We start from the raw sequence: 20,293 nt of genomic DNA on the forward strand, positions 1-20,293 counted from the left end.
AAATTATGGTGCCTATTATTCAGCATTACTATTCCTTATTTCCACTTTTATCCCTTATTTCTTTTCATTTTCCAATGAACATAACCAAGAAGCTACAGTAGTCTATGCAGGCAACATAAACAGATACAATTCAAAAGTTCACAACAACGCAAATGGTATTGGAAGAATGGCAAATGAAAACAAAATTAAAAGGACTAAAAGTCTTGTTTTTTCATCTGGATTTGGAAAGTGAAGGTATACGAATTCAGCATGGTATTTACACATACATTAAGGATCTGGAAGATGCTCTCCTCATCATTTCCTGTCACTGCCCTGTCCCTAACACATTGGGACCACCTACCTACCCTAGGAATGGAAAACTGTTCACGGACCTTCCCATCTGGTGGCAGCACACCCCCACCTCATGGCACCTCCACAAGGACTGAGCCCAGCCACGCCACATCATCAGCCAGGGAACCCCAGCTTTGCCTCATCTGAGGAGTGCCAGTTACCAGAAGGGAAGATGGACAGAGGTCAAGACACAGTTTGATGGCACAGAGTATCAGTAGTTATCTCTTGTCCCTCCTAATCATCCTTTTGAGCACTGCCAAAGAAACTATAGTACATTGTGTATAAATTCAGAGGTGAAGTGGATCTCTCAGAGATTCTCATTTGGGGTCATTCTGTTTGTAAGGTTGCAGTGGCTTCATGGTCTAAGCAATGACAGGTTTTGTTTTTTTTGATACTGGGGATCGAACTTGGGTCCTTGTGCTTGCAAGGCAGGTGCCAGAACCACTGAGCCAAATCCCCAGCCCTTGCAATGACAGGTTCTGTGTGCATGAAATTTGTAATGTGGACTGAGGTTTGGGAAATTTCCTACCATGCTCCTAGTGAAGTCTAGCTCAAGACACATCCAAAATAAGTACTTTTGCTCTATGTTTACTTTTTCTGATGTTCTTAAATGTATTATACAGGACCAGTTATCATTCATTCATTCATTCACTCACAGTTTCAACCAATGTTTGTTAACTGTTATATTTCAGGTACAAGCTAAGGCTTGGGATATGAGGAAAAATAATACAGACACTGCCATCTAGGAGAAAGAAACAGCATTCAGTGAGTGTCAGTCAACTCTGTGCCAGGCACTGGTATAGAAAGACTCAGGAGCAAATGATTAGGATACAATTTGATATTGATATAAACTAGTACAATCATTATGGAAATCAGTATGGAGTTTCTCAAAGAACTAAAATTAGAAATTCCATGTAACCTAGCCATTTTCCTTCTAGGCATATTCCGCAAAGAGCTAAAGATATTACAGTACAATGATACATGCATACCAATGTTTATAGCAACACGATTCATAATCGCTAAATCCTGGAAGACTATACACCCACCAACAGATGATTGCATAAAGAAAACGTGGCATCTATATATAGGTACTGCTTGGCTATAAATAAGATAAATTTGAGACATTTGTAGGAAAATGGATGTGCCTGAAAAGTATGTTGATTGAAATAAACCAGACACACAAGCTTAAATATTGTATGGTATGTCTCATTTGAGTAAGTCAAAGTGCAAGCAAAGATCATAGTAAAGAGTGGATAGAAGGAGAAAAGAGGATGGATTTCTTGCAAATGAGAAGGAGCCTGGAGGACTGAGGGAAAAAGGAGAGAGGGAAGAGAGGGGGAAGTAAGAAGAATTAAGATATACCATAGGGCCGGGGATTTAGCTCAGTAGTACCGCCACCTGCCTCATAAGCACAAGGTCCCAAGATCGATCCCCGGTACCAAAAAAAGAAAAAAAAAGATAGGCCATGTACGGGAACCTAATAACCTCAATGGATGTGAATATTATATGTCATAAATATGAGCTAAGGATAATAACAGGACTGAAAATGGGGAGAGGGGATTTAGAGGCAGAGGGAGGGAGGCATGTAGGAAGGGGAAAGAGATTTTTTTAAAAAATCAAAAACAGAAAAACCAAGATGTTATGTGCACATACTCAACTCCCCAACTGCATGTACTGCAAACATGTACAATAAAATAAACAGAATAGAGTTAGAAAGATTCAGAGAGTTATCACCCATGACTCCGTGGTCACATGAGGAAGGGAGGGTTGAAAGGTTCTGCGACATGCACACAGACAGCAGACTAGGCTGTGGCTCAGTGGGAGAGTGCTTGCCTAGCATGAGTGAGGCTGTAGGCTCCACATCTAGCACATGAATAACAAAAAAACATAGGTAATGGTTTATCTTTTCTAATTTTTGTTTCATCCCTGTAATCTGGAATTCCTCTTTCCTCCAATTCAAAGGAGCTCTTCAAATGTGAAGTGATTTATGAGCATAAACTATAGACAATTGAGCCAAGTCCTAAGTATAATTTCAGTTTACTATGTAAGCATTGCTTTGTTTGATTGCTTATTTGTGTTAAGACATTTATGTCAGCAGGGCATAGTGGCCCAGTACCAGTATTCTGGGAGGCTGAAGCAGGAAGATTGCAAATTTGAGCCCAGCTTGGGCAATTTGGAGACTTATCGAGAACTTTTAATTAAAAAAAAAAATTAAAGGGCTGGAGATGTAGCTCAAAGCAAAGCCCTTGGGTTCAATCCCTTGTACCACCACCAAAAAAACAAAGAAACAACCCCCTCCACACACAAACAAAAAACCTTATTTTCTTGCTCAACTGATTAATCATCTGTATGCTTCAAAATAGTACACACACATACTCAACACACATACCCCATGGGTCTTTCTTGTGCTTATGTATATACTAATAAATCCAAATGCTCCCGCAATCCCCTACACTGCACATGGCATTTTATTTAATATGTCCTAGACAATGACAGTGACATTATTCATTTTTACATATCATTCTTTTTTGTGAATGGGCCAGCTTATTTTGCCAGAACCTTATTGATAATGGTGAGGATTTTTTTGTGTAATTTCTTTGTTCTTCAAGCCTAGCAATATAACCTTCCACATGCATACACTCAGAAACGGGGTTCAGGATCACTCCCCTCACTGGACTGAGTGCTGCACTGACCAGATATCCTCAGACTGGCTGTCCCATCTGGTGGTCCTACCAGCAATGCATGTGAGGGCCCATTTCCCTAAAGCATGGGATTTTGCCAGTCCTGTAGGTGAAATGTGATGTCTCAAGTTTTACTTTGCCTATTTTATATGAAAGAGGTTGATCATCTTTTCATTACAAGGACCATCTGGGCTTCTTTTGCTATAAAATATCTACTCCAACCCTTTGCCCATTTTTCTTCTGGATTTTTTTCTGTTTCAAAGAACTCTATAAGATAAAAAAAAATAATCCTTTGTGGTATAGTTGCTAATGTATTTTTTCTATTTCATCATTTGCTTTTTGATTTCCTTATGGTGACTGATTTTGTCTCCACCTTGCACCAGTCAGCCCATCTTTTGCATTTCAATGGGAGGATCCTGTCATGGGCATAAAGGAATAGCTTACTTGGACTAGGTTTCCCCAAGGATTCAAGAACTCTTCTATGATCTTTGGAGAAGTGCTGGCTCCTGAGCTCAAAGCCTTCATCACACCAGAGGAGAACTGCACCTTGCTACTGTGTGTAGGTGATCTCCTTCTGGCAGCTCCAACTTGTGAAGACTGCCATCAAAGAACTAAAAGCCTCCTTCATCTACTTTGAAAGGCTAGATATAAGGTGCCCAAGAAAAACGCACAAATATGTCAACAAAAGGTCAGATATTTTGGCATCACAGTGACACAATGGGAGTGCCAAATGGGCATCGAATGGAAACAGGCTGTCTTTGCCTCCCCAATCCCAACTATCTGATGCCAGATAAGAGAGTTTTTTGGAGCAGTGGGATTTGGTCATATATGGATCCCGAACTTCTTACTTATGGCTAAGCTTCTATAAGAAGCCACCAAAGGTTGGGGGGCTCTTCTGGGAAGCTAACTAGGAAAGAGCATTTAAAGAAATCAAAGAGAGCCTGACTCAGGTTCCAGGCTTAGGACTGACTTTCTTCTAACCAAGTCTTTCTTCCTGTGTGTCCATGAATGGCCACAGAAGTCCTAACTCAGGTAATGGGATCCTCACATTCCCCAGTAGAGTAGAATACCTGTCAAAACAATTAAACTCAATGACTTTAGGATGGCCTCCATGACTTAGGGCACTTGCTGCCACCACCCTGCTGACACAGGGGGCTGACAAGCTCACTTTGGGACAAATGAATACTCAAGTACTACACTCAGTTATAACCTTAATGAACCAGAGGGGCACCATTGGTTATTAAATCTGAGGATGACTTGGTATCAAGGGTTTCCATATGAAAATCCTCACATAACTCTACAGACAGTGAACACTCTAAACCTAGCTACTTTGCTCCCAGTTGAGGAGCACTCTTTCATGACTGTGTAAAAACTGTAGATTAAGTATTCTTGAGCCAGGAGATCTCACAGATTTCCCCCTGAAAGACCCAGATGTTGAATACTTCACAGATGGAAGCAGCTTTATACTAGAAAGAGTCTAACAAGCAGGATATGCAGTGGTGACACTGGACTCTGTGAAAGAGGCTCAGCTTCTGCCTACTGGAAATTTATCCTAGAAGGCAGAGCTGGTAGCAATCATAAGGGCTCTTTTCCTAGCAAGACAAAAAGGTTAACATCTATTCTGATTCCAAATATGAAGTGGCTGTATTACATATCACAGAGCTGCATATAAGGAGACAGGGCTCCTAACTGCTGGGAGAAAAAATAAAGTACAAAGAAGAAATTTTACAGCTCCTAGGTACTGAATGGGTCCCCTAAAAAATGGCTATTATATACTGCAGGGAACACCAATGGATTGGAACACTGAAAGCCAGAAGAAACAAAAAGATAGGCAGGGAAGCAAAATGGACTGCTATGATAGCCCTACAACCTGAAAGACGGGCCCTGGCCATTCCCCTCATCCTGGAGCCTTCTCTCCCAGAGACTCCAAATCACTCTTCAAATGCTTTGCCCAATAATCTGGAAATTACATCAAGGGAAGATGGTGGAAGATCTCTGATGGGAAGCAGACTACCACTGAAATAATGGCCCCCAGGTTTATAAAACAATTCCATCAAGGGTCTCACATGGGAAAAACAACACTAGAGACAGTACTAGGCCATCATTTCTATGTGCTGCAGCTCACTGCCATCACCCAAACTGTTTATGAGCAATGCTTAACCTGTGCTCAAAAGAACCCAAGGCAAGGGCCCACCTGGCCTCCAGATATTCAAGAAACAAATAGGTGCTACCCCTTGTAAGAACTTGCAATAGACTTTAGTGAACTGCCTTGTGCAGGAGGTTATTGGTATATGTTGGTGCTTGTCTGCACCTTTTCAGGATGGGTTGAGACTTTCCTTACTTGAACAAAAAAGGCACAAGAAGTGTCAAGGGTACAGTTAAGTGACATCATCCCAAGATTTGGCTGCCCCTGACCTTGAGGTCAGACAGTAGACTGGCATTTCTAGCCAAGATAGCCTGGAGACTCACACTGATGTTAAAAATAAAACGGAAACTACACACAGCCTACCAGCCACAGAGCTCAGGGAAAGTGGAGCACATAAATGGGATATTCAAATAATTGTTTTAAAAAGTGTTACAAGAAACAAACGAGATGGGATCAGGTCCTGCCCATGGTCTTCCTCTGAGTCAGGTGGACTCCCACCAAACAAACTGAATGTTTTATTGAGATTTCGTTCAGGTAGCCACCTCCAATTATGGGTCAATCAGGGATGATCTCTGTGAACTAGAATTGACCATAAAAAGGCAGATACAGGCTTTGAGAATAGCCACACAACATATCCATGGCTGGGGTACAAGAGAGAACGCCCATAAATCTGAGACCCAATATAACCCTTCAAGCCTGAGAATTTTGTTTGAGTCAAGAAATGGAATCCAACCACTCTGGGAGTTATATGAGATAGGCCCCATTACTACAGTCTTGTCCAGTCTTACTGCTGTTAAAGTTGCAGGAACTGAGCCTTAGATCTACCACAGTCGGCTACCACTGGCACCTCAAAAAAAAGTAGATCAGCCAACAAGACCCAGATCACCCAAACCCGTTGATCATATGGTGAAACTGAGCTGCCACCAGAAATAGCAGCCCTGCTCTAGTCACCCTGGAAGCTAGCTAATCTATGTATGGCTGAAGCCTGAGGAAATGGCAGCCCTGCTCTGGTCACTCCAAAGGCTGACTAGTCCACTCATGGCCAAAACTTGAGGATCAACATGCAGTTACAATGACAGTATAAGTCTCTTTTCTATTATAATTCTCCTTTTGTCCCTGCTGGGAGACATCCCTGGAGGGATGCTCTCACTGCATCTACACGACACAGTCAGGAAGCATCATAACAAGAACTCTGCTATATCACACCTATTATAAATGTACAGGGACACAATGGGGAAGCTGTACTCATAATCAAAAAACCTACTCAGTTTGTGGTCCAGGAGGCAACCAGCCTTATTTCAGTTATGATGCCAAGTCTCCACTTTATAAAACACAGTTCAAGGTTCATGCTGAGAGGGACAGATGCACAGAAAGTTCAGTGTAACTGCTGTTTTTTTTTTTTTTTTTTTTTTTTTTTTTTTTTTTTTTTGTACCAGGGATCAAATTTGCATCCTTGCACTTGTGAGGCAGGTGGTGGAACCACTGAGCTAAATCCCCGGCCCTGCCTAGAGATTGATGATAATGAAAAAGTCATCAAAGACATTATTTTCAGAATTCAGAAATTAGCCCATGTCCCAGTCTGAAAAAGGAAGGGATGATCTCTGGATTCTGTTTTTGTTTTGTTTTTTTTTTCTCTTTCTCTCTCATTGAGTTTATTGGTACATTTTAAGTATATACAGTACAGTTGCATTCATCATTGAGATCTTTACATGACAGGTCTTGGTTCTTATTTTTTTCCCCTTGTCCCTACCCTCCCTTCACCCCCTTACCCTCCCCATTTACAAACACTTTATTTCCATTTTCTCATAATTTTTTATTTCCCCTTATTACCTTTCCCCTACGCTTCCCACTTTCCCTACACCTTTAGCTCTTTTCTTCCTATTTCACATTGTCAATTATATCATTAGCATCTTATATACTATTATTTTTCACACCAGAGAATCTATCTGGTATTTATACATGTGTGACTTATTTATTTCTTAGGAGTATATCCTCAATATGTGTCCATTTTCCTATGAATGAATCTAATTTCTCATTCTTTATGGCTGAGTAGTATTTCATTTTATAGAAAAACCACATCTTCTTTATCCAGTCTCCAACTGATGGGCAAATGGGCTGTTTCCAAGTTTTAGCTATTACAAACTGTGCTGCTATAAACATAGCTAGCTGTGCATATGTCACTGTGATTTGATTCTTTTAATTCTTTTGGAAAGATACCCAGCAGAGGGATGGCTGGGTCAAATGGAACCTCTAGTCCCAGCTCTTTGAGGTATCTCCATATTGATTTCCATAGTGGTTGCACCAGTATGCACTCCCTCCAACAATGGAGAAGGGTTCCTTTCTCCCCACAACCATGCCAACATTTGTTATTGTTTGATTTCTTGATAGCAGCCATTCTTTGTGGGGTGAGGTGAAATCTCAGTGTTGTTTTCATCTGCATCTCTCGAATGACCAGTGATGTGGAACATTTTTTCATATATTTACTTGCTACTTTTATTTTTTTGTCTGAGAAATGTCTGTTCATTTCAGATGCCCATTTGTGAATCGGGTCTTTATATTTTGGGGAGGGCTGATATGTTTTGAGTTCTTTATATATTCTAGGTAAGAGTCCTTTGTCTACAGAGCAGCTTGTAAACATTTTTTTCCCACGTTGTAGTTTATCTTTTAGTTCTGTTGGTGGTTTCTTTTGCAGTGCAGAAGCTTTTTAATGAGATGAGATCCCAGTTGTTGATTCTTTCTTCTAGTTCCCATGCTACTGAGGATTTGTTCATAAAGTCTTTTCCTATGCCAATGTCTTCAAGAGTTCTGCCTAACTTATCTTCCAGCAAGTTTAGTATTTCTGTTTTAATATTTAGATTTTTAATCCACTTGGATTTTAGTTTAGTGCATGGTGAAAGATAAGGGTCTAGTTTTAATCTTTTGCAGGTTGAGATTCAGTTTTTCCAACACCATTTATTAAAGAGACTATCTTGCCTCCAGTGAGGATGATCAGCAACTTTGTCAAAGATGAGGTAGCTGAGTACATCTGAAGTTGTTTTTGTGTCTTCCAATCTGTTCCACTGATCCTCAGATCTGTTTCTTTGCCAGTACCATGCTGTTTTTAGCACAGTGGCTTTGTAGTATAGTTTCAAATTGGGAATTGTTATACCCGCTGCCATGTCGCTGTTGCCTAGGATGGCTTTTGCTATTCTAGGTCTCTTATGGTTCCAAATGAATTTTTGGATTATTTTTTCTAGTTCTGTGCAATACAGTGTTGGAATTTCAAATGGCATTGCATTGAATCTGTATAGCAGTTTTGGTAGTATGGCCATTTTCACTATGTTGATTCTTCCTACCCAGGAGCAGGGGATATCTTTCCATTCTCTGATATCCTCTTCGATCTCTTTTTTCAGAGTGCTATAGTTTTCAGTGTAGAGGTCTTTTGCTTCTTTCATTAGATTGATTCCTAGATACTTCATTTTTTTTGTATGCTATTGTGAAAGGAAATGTTTCCCTAATTTCTCTCTCAGTGAGTCTGTTATTTGAGTACAAGAAGGCTATTGATTTTTTGGTGTTGACCCTGTATCCAGCTACTCTTCTGAAAGTGTTAACTAATTCTAGAAATCTTTTGTGGAGTTTTTTGTGCCTTCAATGTAGAGTATCATATCATCAGTGAATAATGACAGTTTAACTTTTTCCTTTCCTATCTTTATTGCTTTAATTTCTTTCTCTTGTCTAATTGCTGTGGCTAATGTTTCCAGAACTATATTGAAGAGGAGTGTTGATAATAGGTATCCTTGTCTTGTTCCTGACTTTAATGTGAAGGTTTTCAGTTTTTGGCCATTTAATATGATGTTGGCTGTTGGTTTTTCATAGCCTTTATTAAGTTGAGATATAGACCATCTATTCCAATTTTTTGCAGGGTTTTTTTAATCATGAATGGGTGTTTAATTTTGTCAAATGCTCTTTCTGCATCTATCAAGAGGATCATATGGTTTTTTTCCTTGACTCTGCTAATGTAGTGTATTAAATTTATTGATTTAGGTATGTTGAACCATCCTTGCATCTCTGGAATAAATCCAACTTGGTCAGGGTGCATGATCTTCTTGATGATCCTCTGTATTGTGTGCTAGTATCTTAAGGATTTTTGCATCTATATTCATTAAAGAGATTGGCCTGTAGTTCTCTTTTTAGTTGGGTCTTTCCCTGGTTTTGGAATCAAAGTGATACTTGCTTCTAGGAATGAATTTGGAAGTATTGCTTCCCTTTCAATTTCATTGAAAAGTTTAAAGAGTAGTGGCAGTAGTTCTTCTTTAAATGTCTTGTAAAATTCAGCTGTGCATCCATCAGGACCTGGGCTTTTCTTTGTTGGTAAACTTTTAATTACATTTTCAACTGCACTGATTATAATTATGGTGTTTCAAGTGTTATCTTCTTCATTCAACTTTGTTAATTCATAAGTATCTACAAATCTGTCCATTTCTTCTGTTTTCCATTTTATTAGAGCACAGGTTCTCAAAGTAGGTATTGACTATCCTCTGGATTTCTGTTGGTTCTGTTGTGTTTCACCTTTTTCATTCCTAATTTCATGGATCTGAGCCTTTTCTTTCCTTTTTTTTGATAAGGTTAGCTAAGGGTTTATCAATTTTATTTATTCTTTAAAAAAACCAACTCTTCAATTTTGATTCTCTCTTTGGAGGCTGGTTTTCATTGTTTGAAGGATTCAAGACCATGACAGGAATACTTCAGCCTATCTTGGGATTTTGTCTCAATCTCCCTTGCCTTTTCCCCCTACTTGTCAGAAACATTGTTAGCCATAGAGATCCACTTGACTAATGGCTGTGGCCAAGTACCAACCTCTGTTCAATAGGGAGCCACCCCCATAACAGGGTAAATGATATTAATGATGATGCTCCCTATTGAAATTCATTTATAGAAAGCAACATGGGGGAACAAACCATAACTTAAAAAAAAAAAGGAAAACAAGTCTCCCCAACCTTAAACAGTTTCCCCTCACAATTTCCTCTTCCTATGGCTGTTGTTAACTTTGTTCCTGTAAAGTTTTATGACCCTTCATTTGTATAAAATCCTTTTTGTTTCCCACCAAGATATGCTAAGTTGAAAAACTGTCACTACTTGATTAGCTGCCTTTGTCCTGCTTTTGTAAACTCGCTTGACATCCACAAGTTTCATGCCACTAGGAAGGCTAACCCCTTTGATCACATGTATAAAATTCTGTTTTGTTTAGGGCTCAGACTTCAGTCATGAATCTGCTGGACCAGTGCTCACCTAAATAAATCCTGTTTCACCCTTTTGTCTCTCCAGACTCTTAAATTCTGCAACAACATTGAGACTATAGTGTCTCTACCCCCACCCCTCCCTTGCTTCCTGACTGCCAAGAGGTGAGCAGCCTCTTGGACTACCATGAGAAACTGCCTCACCAGGGGGCTGAAAGGAACTAACCAAGCAACCATAAGGTGAAACCTCTGAGACTGTGAACCCAAATAAATCATTCTCCCTTTTAAGTTGATTTTTTTTCAAGTATTTACCTCAGTAATGGAAAACTTACTAATAAAGAACATACTGAGAAGTAGGGTTGTTTCTGTGACTATATATGACAGTGTGGTAACGAAACCTTTAGAGTCAGGTTATAGGAGGAGTTTGGGAAAATTTGGAGATATGGACTAGAAAAAGCCTAGAATTCTATAAATCTGGCTTAATGGGTGATTATGATGGAAGCTTAGAAAATCAGAATGCTGTCAGGAATGTGGACAGTAATGACCAGTTTAAGAGGTATCAGAAATTAGAACTCTGTGGAAATTGGACTAATGATCATTCATGCTACATTCTGACACAGATCACGTTTGTATTTTGTCCATACCCTGAACCTTTGTGGGAGACTGAATTTAAGTATGATGGACTAATTTACTTGGCAGAAGAAATTTAAAAGCATCATCACATCCAGGTGATGGAATGGTTTTGATATCAGTCTAAGCCAGATTTGCTGTGAGCAAAAAACAGAGTGGAAACATGAAAAACTTGCAGTTTGGTCAGAAAACGAGGGTGCTGAAAGTTGAGACCAAGAAGGGATCAGTTAAAGAGATCAGCACCATTAAAAAATCAAGCCAGGTGTGATTCTTGCACTGAGGGAGTCTGAAGCAGGAGGCCAGAAAGCGTGAGTCCTGCCTGGACAATTTAGCAAGACCCTGTCTTAGAGAAAAGTTAGTAATAGCCAGGTATGGTGGTGTATGGCTATAATCCCAGCACTCGGGAGGCTGAGGCAGGAGGATCGCTGTGTGTTTGAGACCAGCTTGGGCTACATAGTGAGTTCCAGGTCATTCTCAACTACATAGTGAGACCCTGTCTCAAAAAAACCAAAAACAAAAAGTTAGTAAATAGACAAATAAATAAAATTTTAAAGGGGGATGGGAATATATCTCATTGATAGAGAGCCCCAAGGTTCTATCTATATACTTTGTACCAATATAATAGGAAAGATGGCATGCTGCATTTTAGGAATCAACAAGAGCCCATTTGTTGCAGGCTTAAGGGTATAAAAACATAAACTCCTCTCAAAGACTTTGCTTTGAGAAGAGAGCCTTAAGATGCCCTACACTGCAGGATCACCTAGGAATTGTTTCTCTGGTGTTCCCTTCCAAGCCTTCAGCCCTCCAGGCACACACAGGCTGCTACAGCTGTGATTGAAGTAGACCCAGCTACTTGCACCAAGGCAAACCTTGGTGTCAACCATGTGATGTTGGTTTTTCAGGCAAGCAGGATGCCAAAGTCATGCAGTTTGGGAGATTTCCACCAAAATTTCAAAGAAAAGCCTAGGTGACTATCAGTGTGTGGCACAAAGTCCCTACAAGCAGGCTCTGACAGGGCCACATGTAGAGCTGTGAAAGAAAACTGAAATTGCAATGGAGACCTCAGGAAGTTGGAGATTCCAGGAACTTGATAACCTGTTGAGAGAAGCTGCAGGCGGTGAGCAGAGCCAGTTCAAGGGAGTGGCCATGGGGGCTGCAGCTGGCAAGGCCATTGGGTAGAGCTGCCCTGACATCATATTTAGGTGGGCCCCAGATTCAGGACCCAGAGAATTTGATTTGTTTCTCAACAATTCTAACACAGGCTCCCTTATTACTCCATTTTAAACTTTCTGGATCAGGATGTGGCTTATAACTGTCTTAGAATTGCTGTTGGCAAACTGTCCCCTTTTTAGTGGTACTTAGAATGATAGTACCTTCCCCAACCCGCAGGACTTGGATTTGATGAAATACAGAAGAATCTCAGTCACTGGAGGGGAATGGACATACTCTCCCCACTTTTGCTGTGTAGCTCTTTGCTTAGGTCCCTTGGACTGGTTTTTAATTCTAAGGAGAGGATAAAAAGCATAAATGAAGGAGTTGTTCCACCAAGTGCTAAGGGACAACAGGGCACAAGATGTCCTAGAGTCCCTTACAGTGCTGAGATGTGCACGCTGCTCCCTGGCCTGGGACTGTGGCATGGGATTAGCTCTTGAGGAGAATCTCCTGTCCCTTAAAACGCACCAACCTGAGATGAGCTTCCTCAGGGCTTCAGGCAAAGGGGGAGGAGTCTCCTCAGCCAACACACTAACAGCTTCCTCAGCTGGCAAGAAATAATCCAAGGAGTTCAAAGAGGCTCAGAGTGCTCAAATCCATCCAAATGCACCCAAATGCCCCATTGCAATTCAGAGTCCTTCTAATTCCTCATAAATTCTGAGATTTACAGGACACATGGTAAGGCAGTGAATTCAGTATCTGCTGTAAATTCTAAAATCCACAGATTCAAGTTTTGGGCACAGCGAGGCTTTACCTTAGCAGCCCCAAGAAACAAAAGGTTCTTTTAGGTTGTTTATTAAAAATTTCTGGGTTTAGTTGAAAACTAAAATCCCTGAGCATAGTTTTCTTTTCATAAACATCTGTGCATTCTGAACAAGTCAGCTTACTCTTATTCCCTGTGCCCCACCTCATTTGCATCATTGTCCCTTCAGGTGACTATCTGCACCCACAGAGCATGGACTTCATCCTCCACATGCAGACAGTGACTGTGTCATTGTGTGAGTCACTGCAGCTGTGCACCACCAGTGTCCCACTTCCTCCCTGATGAAGTTATCACTGCCTTCAGACATCTCCAGCTTGATAGCCAATTCCAGAACACTGCAGCTGTAGACTGAGATGTTTGTGTCTTTCAGAATTCATATGAAGTCTAAGTGCCCACATTTTGGGACCTTTGGGAGTAACTAGACCATGAGGGTACAGCCTTTAGTGCCCTTCAGTGAGATTAGTGCCCTTATCAAAGAGGCCCAAAGCAGTCTGTTGGCCTTTTTCGCCTTTCTGCCATGGGAAGACATAAAAGGCACCATCTGTGAGGAATAAATCCACCCAGATGTGAATCTGCTAGCCCCTTGATCTTGGACCTCCTAGCTCCCATAATTCTGCCATAAATTCTGTCAAGGTATTCTGTTACAGGAATCCAAAGGAACTGAGATAATACCTTTCTGACTGTTCCCTGGAGCCTGGAGACTTTACTAGTTTCCAGTTGAGAAACACATCCCAGATTATTTCAAGCAGAAAGGGATTTTATTTATGGAACCAGAGACTTTTAAAAACAGGTGGAGCAAAGTGTGTAGTGCGCACACTTGTTCACTGTCTCAGAACCTAAGGACAGGAAGCCTCCTGGAGGACACCTGGGGCAGGAGCCAGCGTTGGCTGTGCTGGGCTTCTCCTACTGCCCACTGCTGTAGCGTCTGTGTGTCTTTATGCTGTCACAATGCATGAGTATCTGTTCTTGGCACAATGTAAATCCTAGAGCTTCAGAGGCAAGGGGTCTGAGAAACCTAATAGCCTGGCTTCTGAGGAAGGCAACAGAGGGTTGACAATAAGAGGAAGTCACTCAGGGTTAGAGCTTAGCATGTGAGAAGTCCTGGGCTCATTCACAGCACTTAAAACAATGAAAAGGAGCGAAAGCCCCATAAGGGCTGGCACCTCGTTTTAAAATCTCCTAAGATCGTGTGTAGCTTCCCCTCAATGGTAGTTACTCTTCCTGTGGGAATCCCCAGCTCTGCCTCACCCACAGCCAAGTGTCTGTCAGTGACCAATCCAGAGGCCAATTGTGCTGTACCCCAAACCTGCTAAAATGCACCCTCTAAAGGTGACCTTAGAAGAACATCTCAGTACATTTACTACCAGAACTAGCAACAATCCTCATTCCCTCTGGGAAGCCTGCCTTTTCTCCTGCAGCCAAGCTAACTTTCTGAAGCTCATTGTTGTTGCAAAGCCCTGAAACCCGAGGGCTACATCTGAGCACCTGTGCTCTGTCCAGATTTGCTAGTGTGGTCAGGGCAGGTTGGGCACAGGCCACTACCTAGAGTCACCACTGCTTCAGCCTCCTATGTGTGCATATGCATGTTACTTGTGCACATAGCAGCAAGTGCTGGCGGCTGCTGTTTGCTCTGTTTAACTAAAGACAAAGTTTACAGTAGGGTCCCTGCTCCTACCAACCCCTCCCAATCCCTCACTTCAGAGAAAATAAAAAATGTACAGCTGCAGGCCTGTGCCACTCAGCAAAGAAAAAGACAGTACAGCTGAGCTACAAGTCAGATAGTATTAAAAGCCTAACGATTATGGAAGAATTATGAAGACAAATATATTATTATAAATTTTAATAGCTGAATTGTTTTTCTTTTCAAGTATGGTGGTGCACACCTGTAGTCCCAGCACTTGGCAGGCAGAGGTAGGGGGACTGCTGTGAGTTTGAGGCCAGCCCAAGCTACATAGTGGGTTAAAGCCAGGCCCTGTCTCAAAAAAACAAGACAAAACAAAATAAAAATCTAAATTTGTAAAAGAGGAAAAAAAAGTAAAGGCATGTTATACTACTCAAAACAGATAAAGGAAAAACTGGGTCTAGGTCTGGTTCTAAGCCTTAAAAATTCCTTGAATTAGAAATGTACAACGAAGAGGAGATGGCTGAGGCCTCACTAGCCTTACAGAGATTGCCCAGCTTCCTGGACGTCAGAGGTCATTCTTCCTGAGTCAGCATGAAGCCTGGATTCCCAGAACCAACTGCACACCAGGCTCCCAGGGAGAGTTCATAGTTGTGCCCAGGCTTTCCCTGGAGATTTGTGTGGTGTCAGTTGGTTTCTATTGTTGTTGCTTTAAGTTTCCCAGATGATTCCAAACAGGCAGGCTGGTTTGAAAACTCTAGTTTAGAAATTTAAAAATATCATCTAAAGGTGCAGTGCCAGTCACCACTGTTTTAAAGAAAACAGACATCCCTGTCATTTTCATGTTACAGATTTTCAACTGTACTTTTCCATAGTTGCACCACGTTGCATTTTAGCTAGCAGTATATGAGAATTCCTATTAATATACCAATCATTGCTACTGTCAGTTTCAAAATTTTTAAATCTAGTGGATACACTATTTAAAACCAATCACTATGGCTTTAAAGGGCTTTCCTGATTAATAATGACACCCAGCACCTTTCATGAATGTCGGCGTCTGGCTTTCTTCACTTTTAATGCACTCGCGTTAATTTATCCACTTTGTAATTGGGCTGTCTTTAATTCTTACACATTCTGGAGAGTAGTTTGGGTCAACTATGTACTTCACAAACACTTTCTGCTGTCTCTCTTTACCGCGTATTCTGAAGGACTGCTTCTCAGCCTCGGTCCAACCGTCGACCAGGTAGGGCGGCCGCCTCGCACGCTGCGCGTTTAGTCCTTCTCCGGAGCTCTCGCCTCTGTAAGGCGGCTTCCGGTCTCTGCACCATCTGTGACCGGTTATCAAAAGGAAGCGATCAGTTTTTCATTAGCTTTTACCTATAGCCTGTAATATCCATAAGCGTTTTGTGTTCGTTAAGGTCTCCAGCACTACCAATGAAAACGTAGTTTTAAACTCATTTAGAGGGGAAACGATTAAGAGAAAACACCTCGCTGAGGAGCCAAGGAACAAAACTCCCTTCCCCCAAAGCCCTCACCCAGCAGACGCCTCGCCCGCCTTCTCCCCCGAGCATGCGCGTCAGACTTGGGCTCCAGGCACCGCACTCTGAAGTGCGCCTGCGTAGAGAGACGCCCCGCCTCCCGGCTCATATAAAGCCTCGAGCTTCTCCTCGCGAGATACTCCGTGCTTATGCTCGGGGCCGGGGTCGGAGGTCAGGGTGAACGTCTGGCGGCCAGAAGGAAGAAGATGGCGGTAGAGTCGCGCGTTACCCAGGAGGAAATTAAGAAGGAGCCAGAGAAGCCAATCGACCGCGAGAAGGTGGGGCGCGGGTGCTGTGGGGTGCGGGAAGGAGCGGGGTGAGCCCCGCCATGCGGAGGGACGCGGGCTGTGCGCGGGAGGAGGTGTTTGTGTTCCGCGCAGTTCGAGGCCGTGATGCTTCCCTAACGGCTATGGGGTTGTGGGCAGCCCACGCACTGCTGCATAATTTTCACACCTCCCGGTCCTTTTTCCAGACATGTCCGCTGCTGCTGCGGGTCTTCACCACCAATAACGGCCGCCACCACCGCATGGATGAGTTCTCCCGCGGCAACGTCCCCTCCAGCGAGCTGCAGATCTACACCTGGTGAGGGCTTGCGGGGCACGCAGATCCCTCTGGGAGGACACGGTCTCCGGCTTCATCCCTCTTCCACTTGGACCAGGGGAGCGACCCAGGCTACACGGTTTTGATTTAAGGGAGAAGGAGTGGTTGCCTTCTTGTAACTTTAAAAACTTAAAATTAGCGTTGAAATCTTGGGGTTGTTACAAATTAATGCCTGTAATTTCAGCACTCCGGTTGGTTGAGGCAGGAGCATCATAAATTGAAGCTCAGTGAGATCCCGTCTCAAAATTTAAGAAATAAAATGGGGCTGGAATTCGGGCGTGGTGGCACACACCTGTAATCCCAGCACTCGGGAGGCTGAGGCAGGATCACCGTGAGTTTGAGGCCATTCTGAACTACATAGTGAAACCCTGTCTCAAAAAAAACAAAAGGGGTAGGTGTGGGGGTGGGGGTGCCTCTTGGTGATGTAGCTCAGTGCAAAGGCCCTAGATTCATTCACCAGTACTGCAGGAACTAAAAGACTGATGCAGCATTCCTAATCACCATTGCTGCCTGGTAGGAAAAAGATACGTAATTAAAATGTGACAGTCTGGAGTAAACGGTACTAGGCTGACACAATAAAGGGGAGTGGTACTGAGTGATGCTTGTTATATTCAAAGGTTAGAGCCTTAGTTGTCGTAACACCAAAACTAGAAAAACAAAAACAAAAACGAGTGACTTCAGCACCATAACTTAATGGAAAAATGTTTGGTGCATGTTTAGCAACAACTGGTGTCCAGGTGTTTCATCTCCTCTTAAAACTCCCTGCCCAGGGTACTGCCTAGGACCGTCCTTCATCCACCTGATCTTTAAGTACCTCTTTCAGTTGACATGATAATGGATGGCATTTAGGTAGCAGTAACAGGGTGTGTAATTTTAAAGTACATTTTTTTGTTGTTTAACATGAAATTTGCTGCTTTAACCATTTTTAAGTATATAATTGATGGCATTAACATTCACATTGTGAATTCAGTATTGTTTTCATTCTGTTGCAATCCCTATTTCTAAAACCTTCTTGTCCCTCACAACTGAAACATTGCACCCATTAAGCAGTAACCTTGTTATACCCCTGCCCCATAATTTCTGCTCTGCTTTTTGTGTATATTTGGCTATAAGTAATGAGGCATATGAGTAGACTCATTACAGTATTTGTCATTTGTGGCAAAATAGGCTCCAAATGGTAGCCTAAATGGTAGTATAAATATCTGACATTTTACAACTATTTGACTTTCTTGTTAAAGTTTTTATTAATTGTTGTTTTTATGAATTATAATTTATATTAATTTGGAGCCTTCTGTTTATTTTATTCTGCAACCACAACCCTAATTATTTCAACCTCAGCCCCAATGAATTCTGATGTTGGCATAAACTCTGAGGTCAGACCTAATTTTCTTAACTGTCTTGAAGGTGACTTTTTAAACCTCGTATCCTGATTATACTTTATCAGTCATTACACAGTGAATACTTGTATATGAAAAAGGACTTATTCCCATTCTTAAAACATTTTCCTCAGTGTCATTTTACTTATAATGTGAGAAGTAAAATGATCACATTACTATATATATTTAACAAGCACTTCCAAAAAAGACAAAGTCCCAATCTTCAAAGGATTGAATACTAGTGTACTGGTTTTATGTTTAAAATTATACATTGAAAGTACCCAGTAGGGCCAGGGATGTAGCTCAATGGCACAGTGCCTGCCTGGCAAGCACAAAGTCCTGAGTTCAATCCCTGGTACCAAAAAAAAAAAAAAAAAAGTACCCCGTGATGCAAGTAACATTTTTTTTAGTACTGGGGATCTAACTCGGGACCTTGCACTCACGAGGCAGCGGAACCACTGAGCTAAAAAGCCCCTGGCCTTATGATTGCTATCTTAAATTTTCTGTAGCACTGTATTGTGGTATTGTGTATGTGCACAAAGGATGCCTACAGTGATGTTAACTGTAGATTTCGGATGCAATTTATCGTATTCCTGGATATGGCTTTCTTCACCTCTTTTTTTTTTTGTACTGGGGATTGAACTTGCTTACCTCTTAAATAAGGTGTATGATCAAGTTGGGAAACAAAAGTCTACACAGTTGCTCCCCCTTGCATGGCACACAGTTGCTTTTGCTAAGGAGATGGAGAGACCTGCTAGCCTATCTTAGACAGATCTCTTTGAGAGTATTTTTCTCTGTTCCAGGCTTGTGTACTACTTTGTTCTGCTTGAATTGTGTGTGTGTATGTTTGTGTGTGTTGGCATGAAAGCTGGCCAACCCTATTATTTGATCTTTTGCCTGCTGGCAGGGAATGGAGGTGTGGTTTTTAGCACACTAGGGTGTGTATACTATCATCTCCCACTGTGACTGTGAAGAAGACCCACTGGCAACAGGGGATCTTTATTTTGTCTTTATATTAGTAAAACACTGTTCCAGCCAATATAAGTCATGTCCCTTTTGGGAACTACAACACTTATTACAAATCACCTGGGACTGCTTGCTGCAGTGTTAGATATTATTCTTTTCCCTGTTCACACATTCTCATAATGGTGGCTGTTGTTCAAGGTGTCTTTTTTTTATAAACAGAAACTTTAAGTCTGAGGTGGATATGAATTGAAGACAGCATATACAAGTTTAAATAATGAAAGGTTGAAATCAAGCAGTAAGGGAGGCATAGAGAAAAAATAGAAAAATAGATTTGACCTGCACTTAGAAGGTAGGTACTTTAAGCTTTGGATGATTTGGCATCTAGACAGGTAATTGCATATCAAGTGTAAGATACATTCCAATTTTAGCGTTCTAAGATGTAGAAGAGTGTTTTAGGGAGAAAATTGTTGAGTTCTGTTGTAGAAATATTGAGAAAGTTCTGATAGCAGTAGAAAATGGAAGATGATGTGATCATGTTTTTTGCACAGTTGTAGGTGAAGCCATAGGTTTGAGTATGGTGTGGTGATTTGTAAATAGGGTACAGAGCTAGAACTAAATGAGCTCTGTGGTTTGATTCACTCCTTGATGCACATTAAGAGTTCTTCCACCTTGTGCCACTTTTCTGCACTCTATAGGTGCTGTTTTTTTAATATTCTGTCCATGTCATTTTCCTGCTTGTAGAACACTATAAAAATGTACACTAGCTCATAGTTATTTCTGAATGCTTACATTTTAAGAGGTTTTTCCAGATTATGCCATATTAACTTGGGGAACTATGCTCAAGTAAATATTTGCAGAGTAAACATCTATACTGTGAAAGGAAGCCTGTGATTTGTTTATAAATTTAAAATTATTTCATAGGCTCTATGGCTCAATCATGTTATCTAAGAAAAACTGGCTCATTATGGAAATGCTTTCCTAGCATATTGATTTGAGGATGCACTCCAGTTTGGGAGAGTATAAGATGTGGAAGAGTTTGTGTCTTAAAAATAATTGAAGCCGGGCGTGGTGGTGCACGCCTTTAATCCCAGCATTTGGGAGGCTGAGACAGGAGGATTGCTGTGAGTTTGAGACCAGCCTGGGCTACATAGTGAGTTCCAGGTCAGTCTCAACTACATAGTGAGACCCTGTCTCCAAAAAACCAAAAAAAAAAA

At 41.5% G+C, this 20,293-nt stretch overlaps 1 protein-coding gene and 1 long non-coding RNA gene across 5 annotated transcripts in view; one reads left to right on the top strand and one right to left on the bottom strand.

Moving 5' to 3' along the window:
- Nucleotides 1-16,231, bottom strand: part of LOC104850508 — an 83,221-nt gene extending 66,990 nt beyond the window's left edge. For 3 of the 4 annotated variants that reach the window (XR_776985.2, XR_776987.3, XR_776988.3), the window contains exons 1-2: nucleotides 16,135-16,231; nucleotides 15,794-15,927 (exon numbers count right to left, since the gene is read on the bottom strand). This is a non-coding gene — a long non-coding RNA (uncharacterized LOC104850508). The remainder of the gene's footprint in view (nucleotides 1-15,793; nucleotides 15,928-16,134) is intronic. The other variant, XR_776986.3, reaches the window with a different exon arrangement.
- A 9-nt stretch (nucleotides 16,232-16,240) lies between these two features.
- Nucleotides 16,241-20,293, top strand: part of Sap18 (Sin3A associated protein 18) — a 5,829-nt gene continuing 1,776 nt past the window's right edge. Inside the window, exons 1-2 of the mRNA XM_010607495.3 lie at nucleotides 16,241-16,415; nucleotides 16,610-16,719. Of these exons, the coding sequence (XP_010605797.1) occupies nucleotides 16,287-16,415; nucleotides 16,610-16,719 (239 nt within the window). The 5' untranslated portion in view covers nucleotides 16,241-16,286. The remainder of the gene's footprint in view (nucleotides 16,416-16,609; nucleotides 16,720-20,293) is intronic.

This window comes from Fukomys damarensis, unplaced genomic scaffold (genome assembly GCF_012274545.1).
Source record: "Fukomys damarensis isolate Sample0158 unplaced genomic scaffold, DMR_v1.0_HiC HiC_scaffold_38, whole genome shotgun sequence".
Classification (NCBI taxonomy): Eukaryota; Metazoa; Chordata; class Mammalia; order Rodentia; family Bathyergidae; genus Fukomys; species Fukomys damarensis.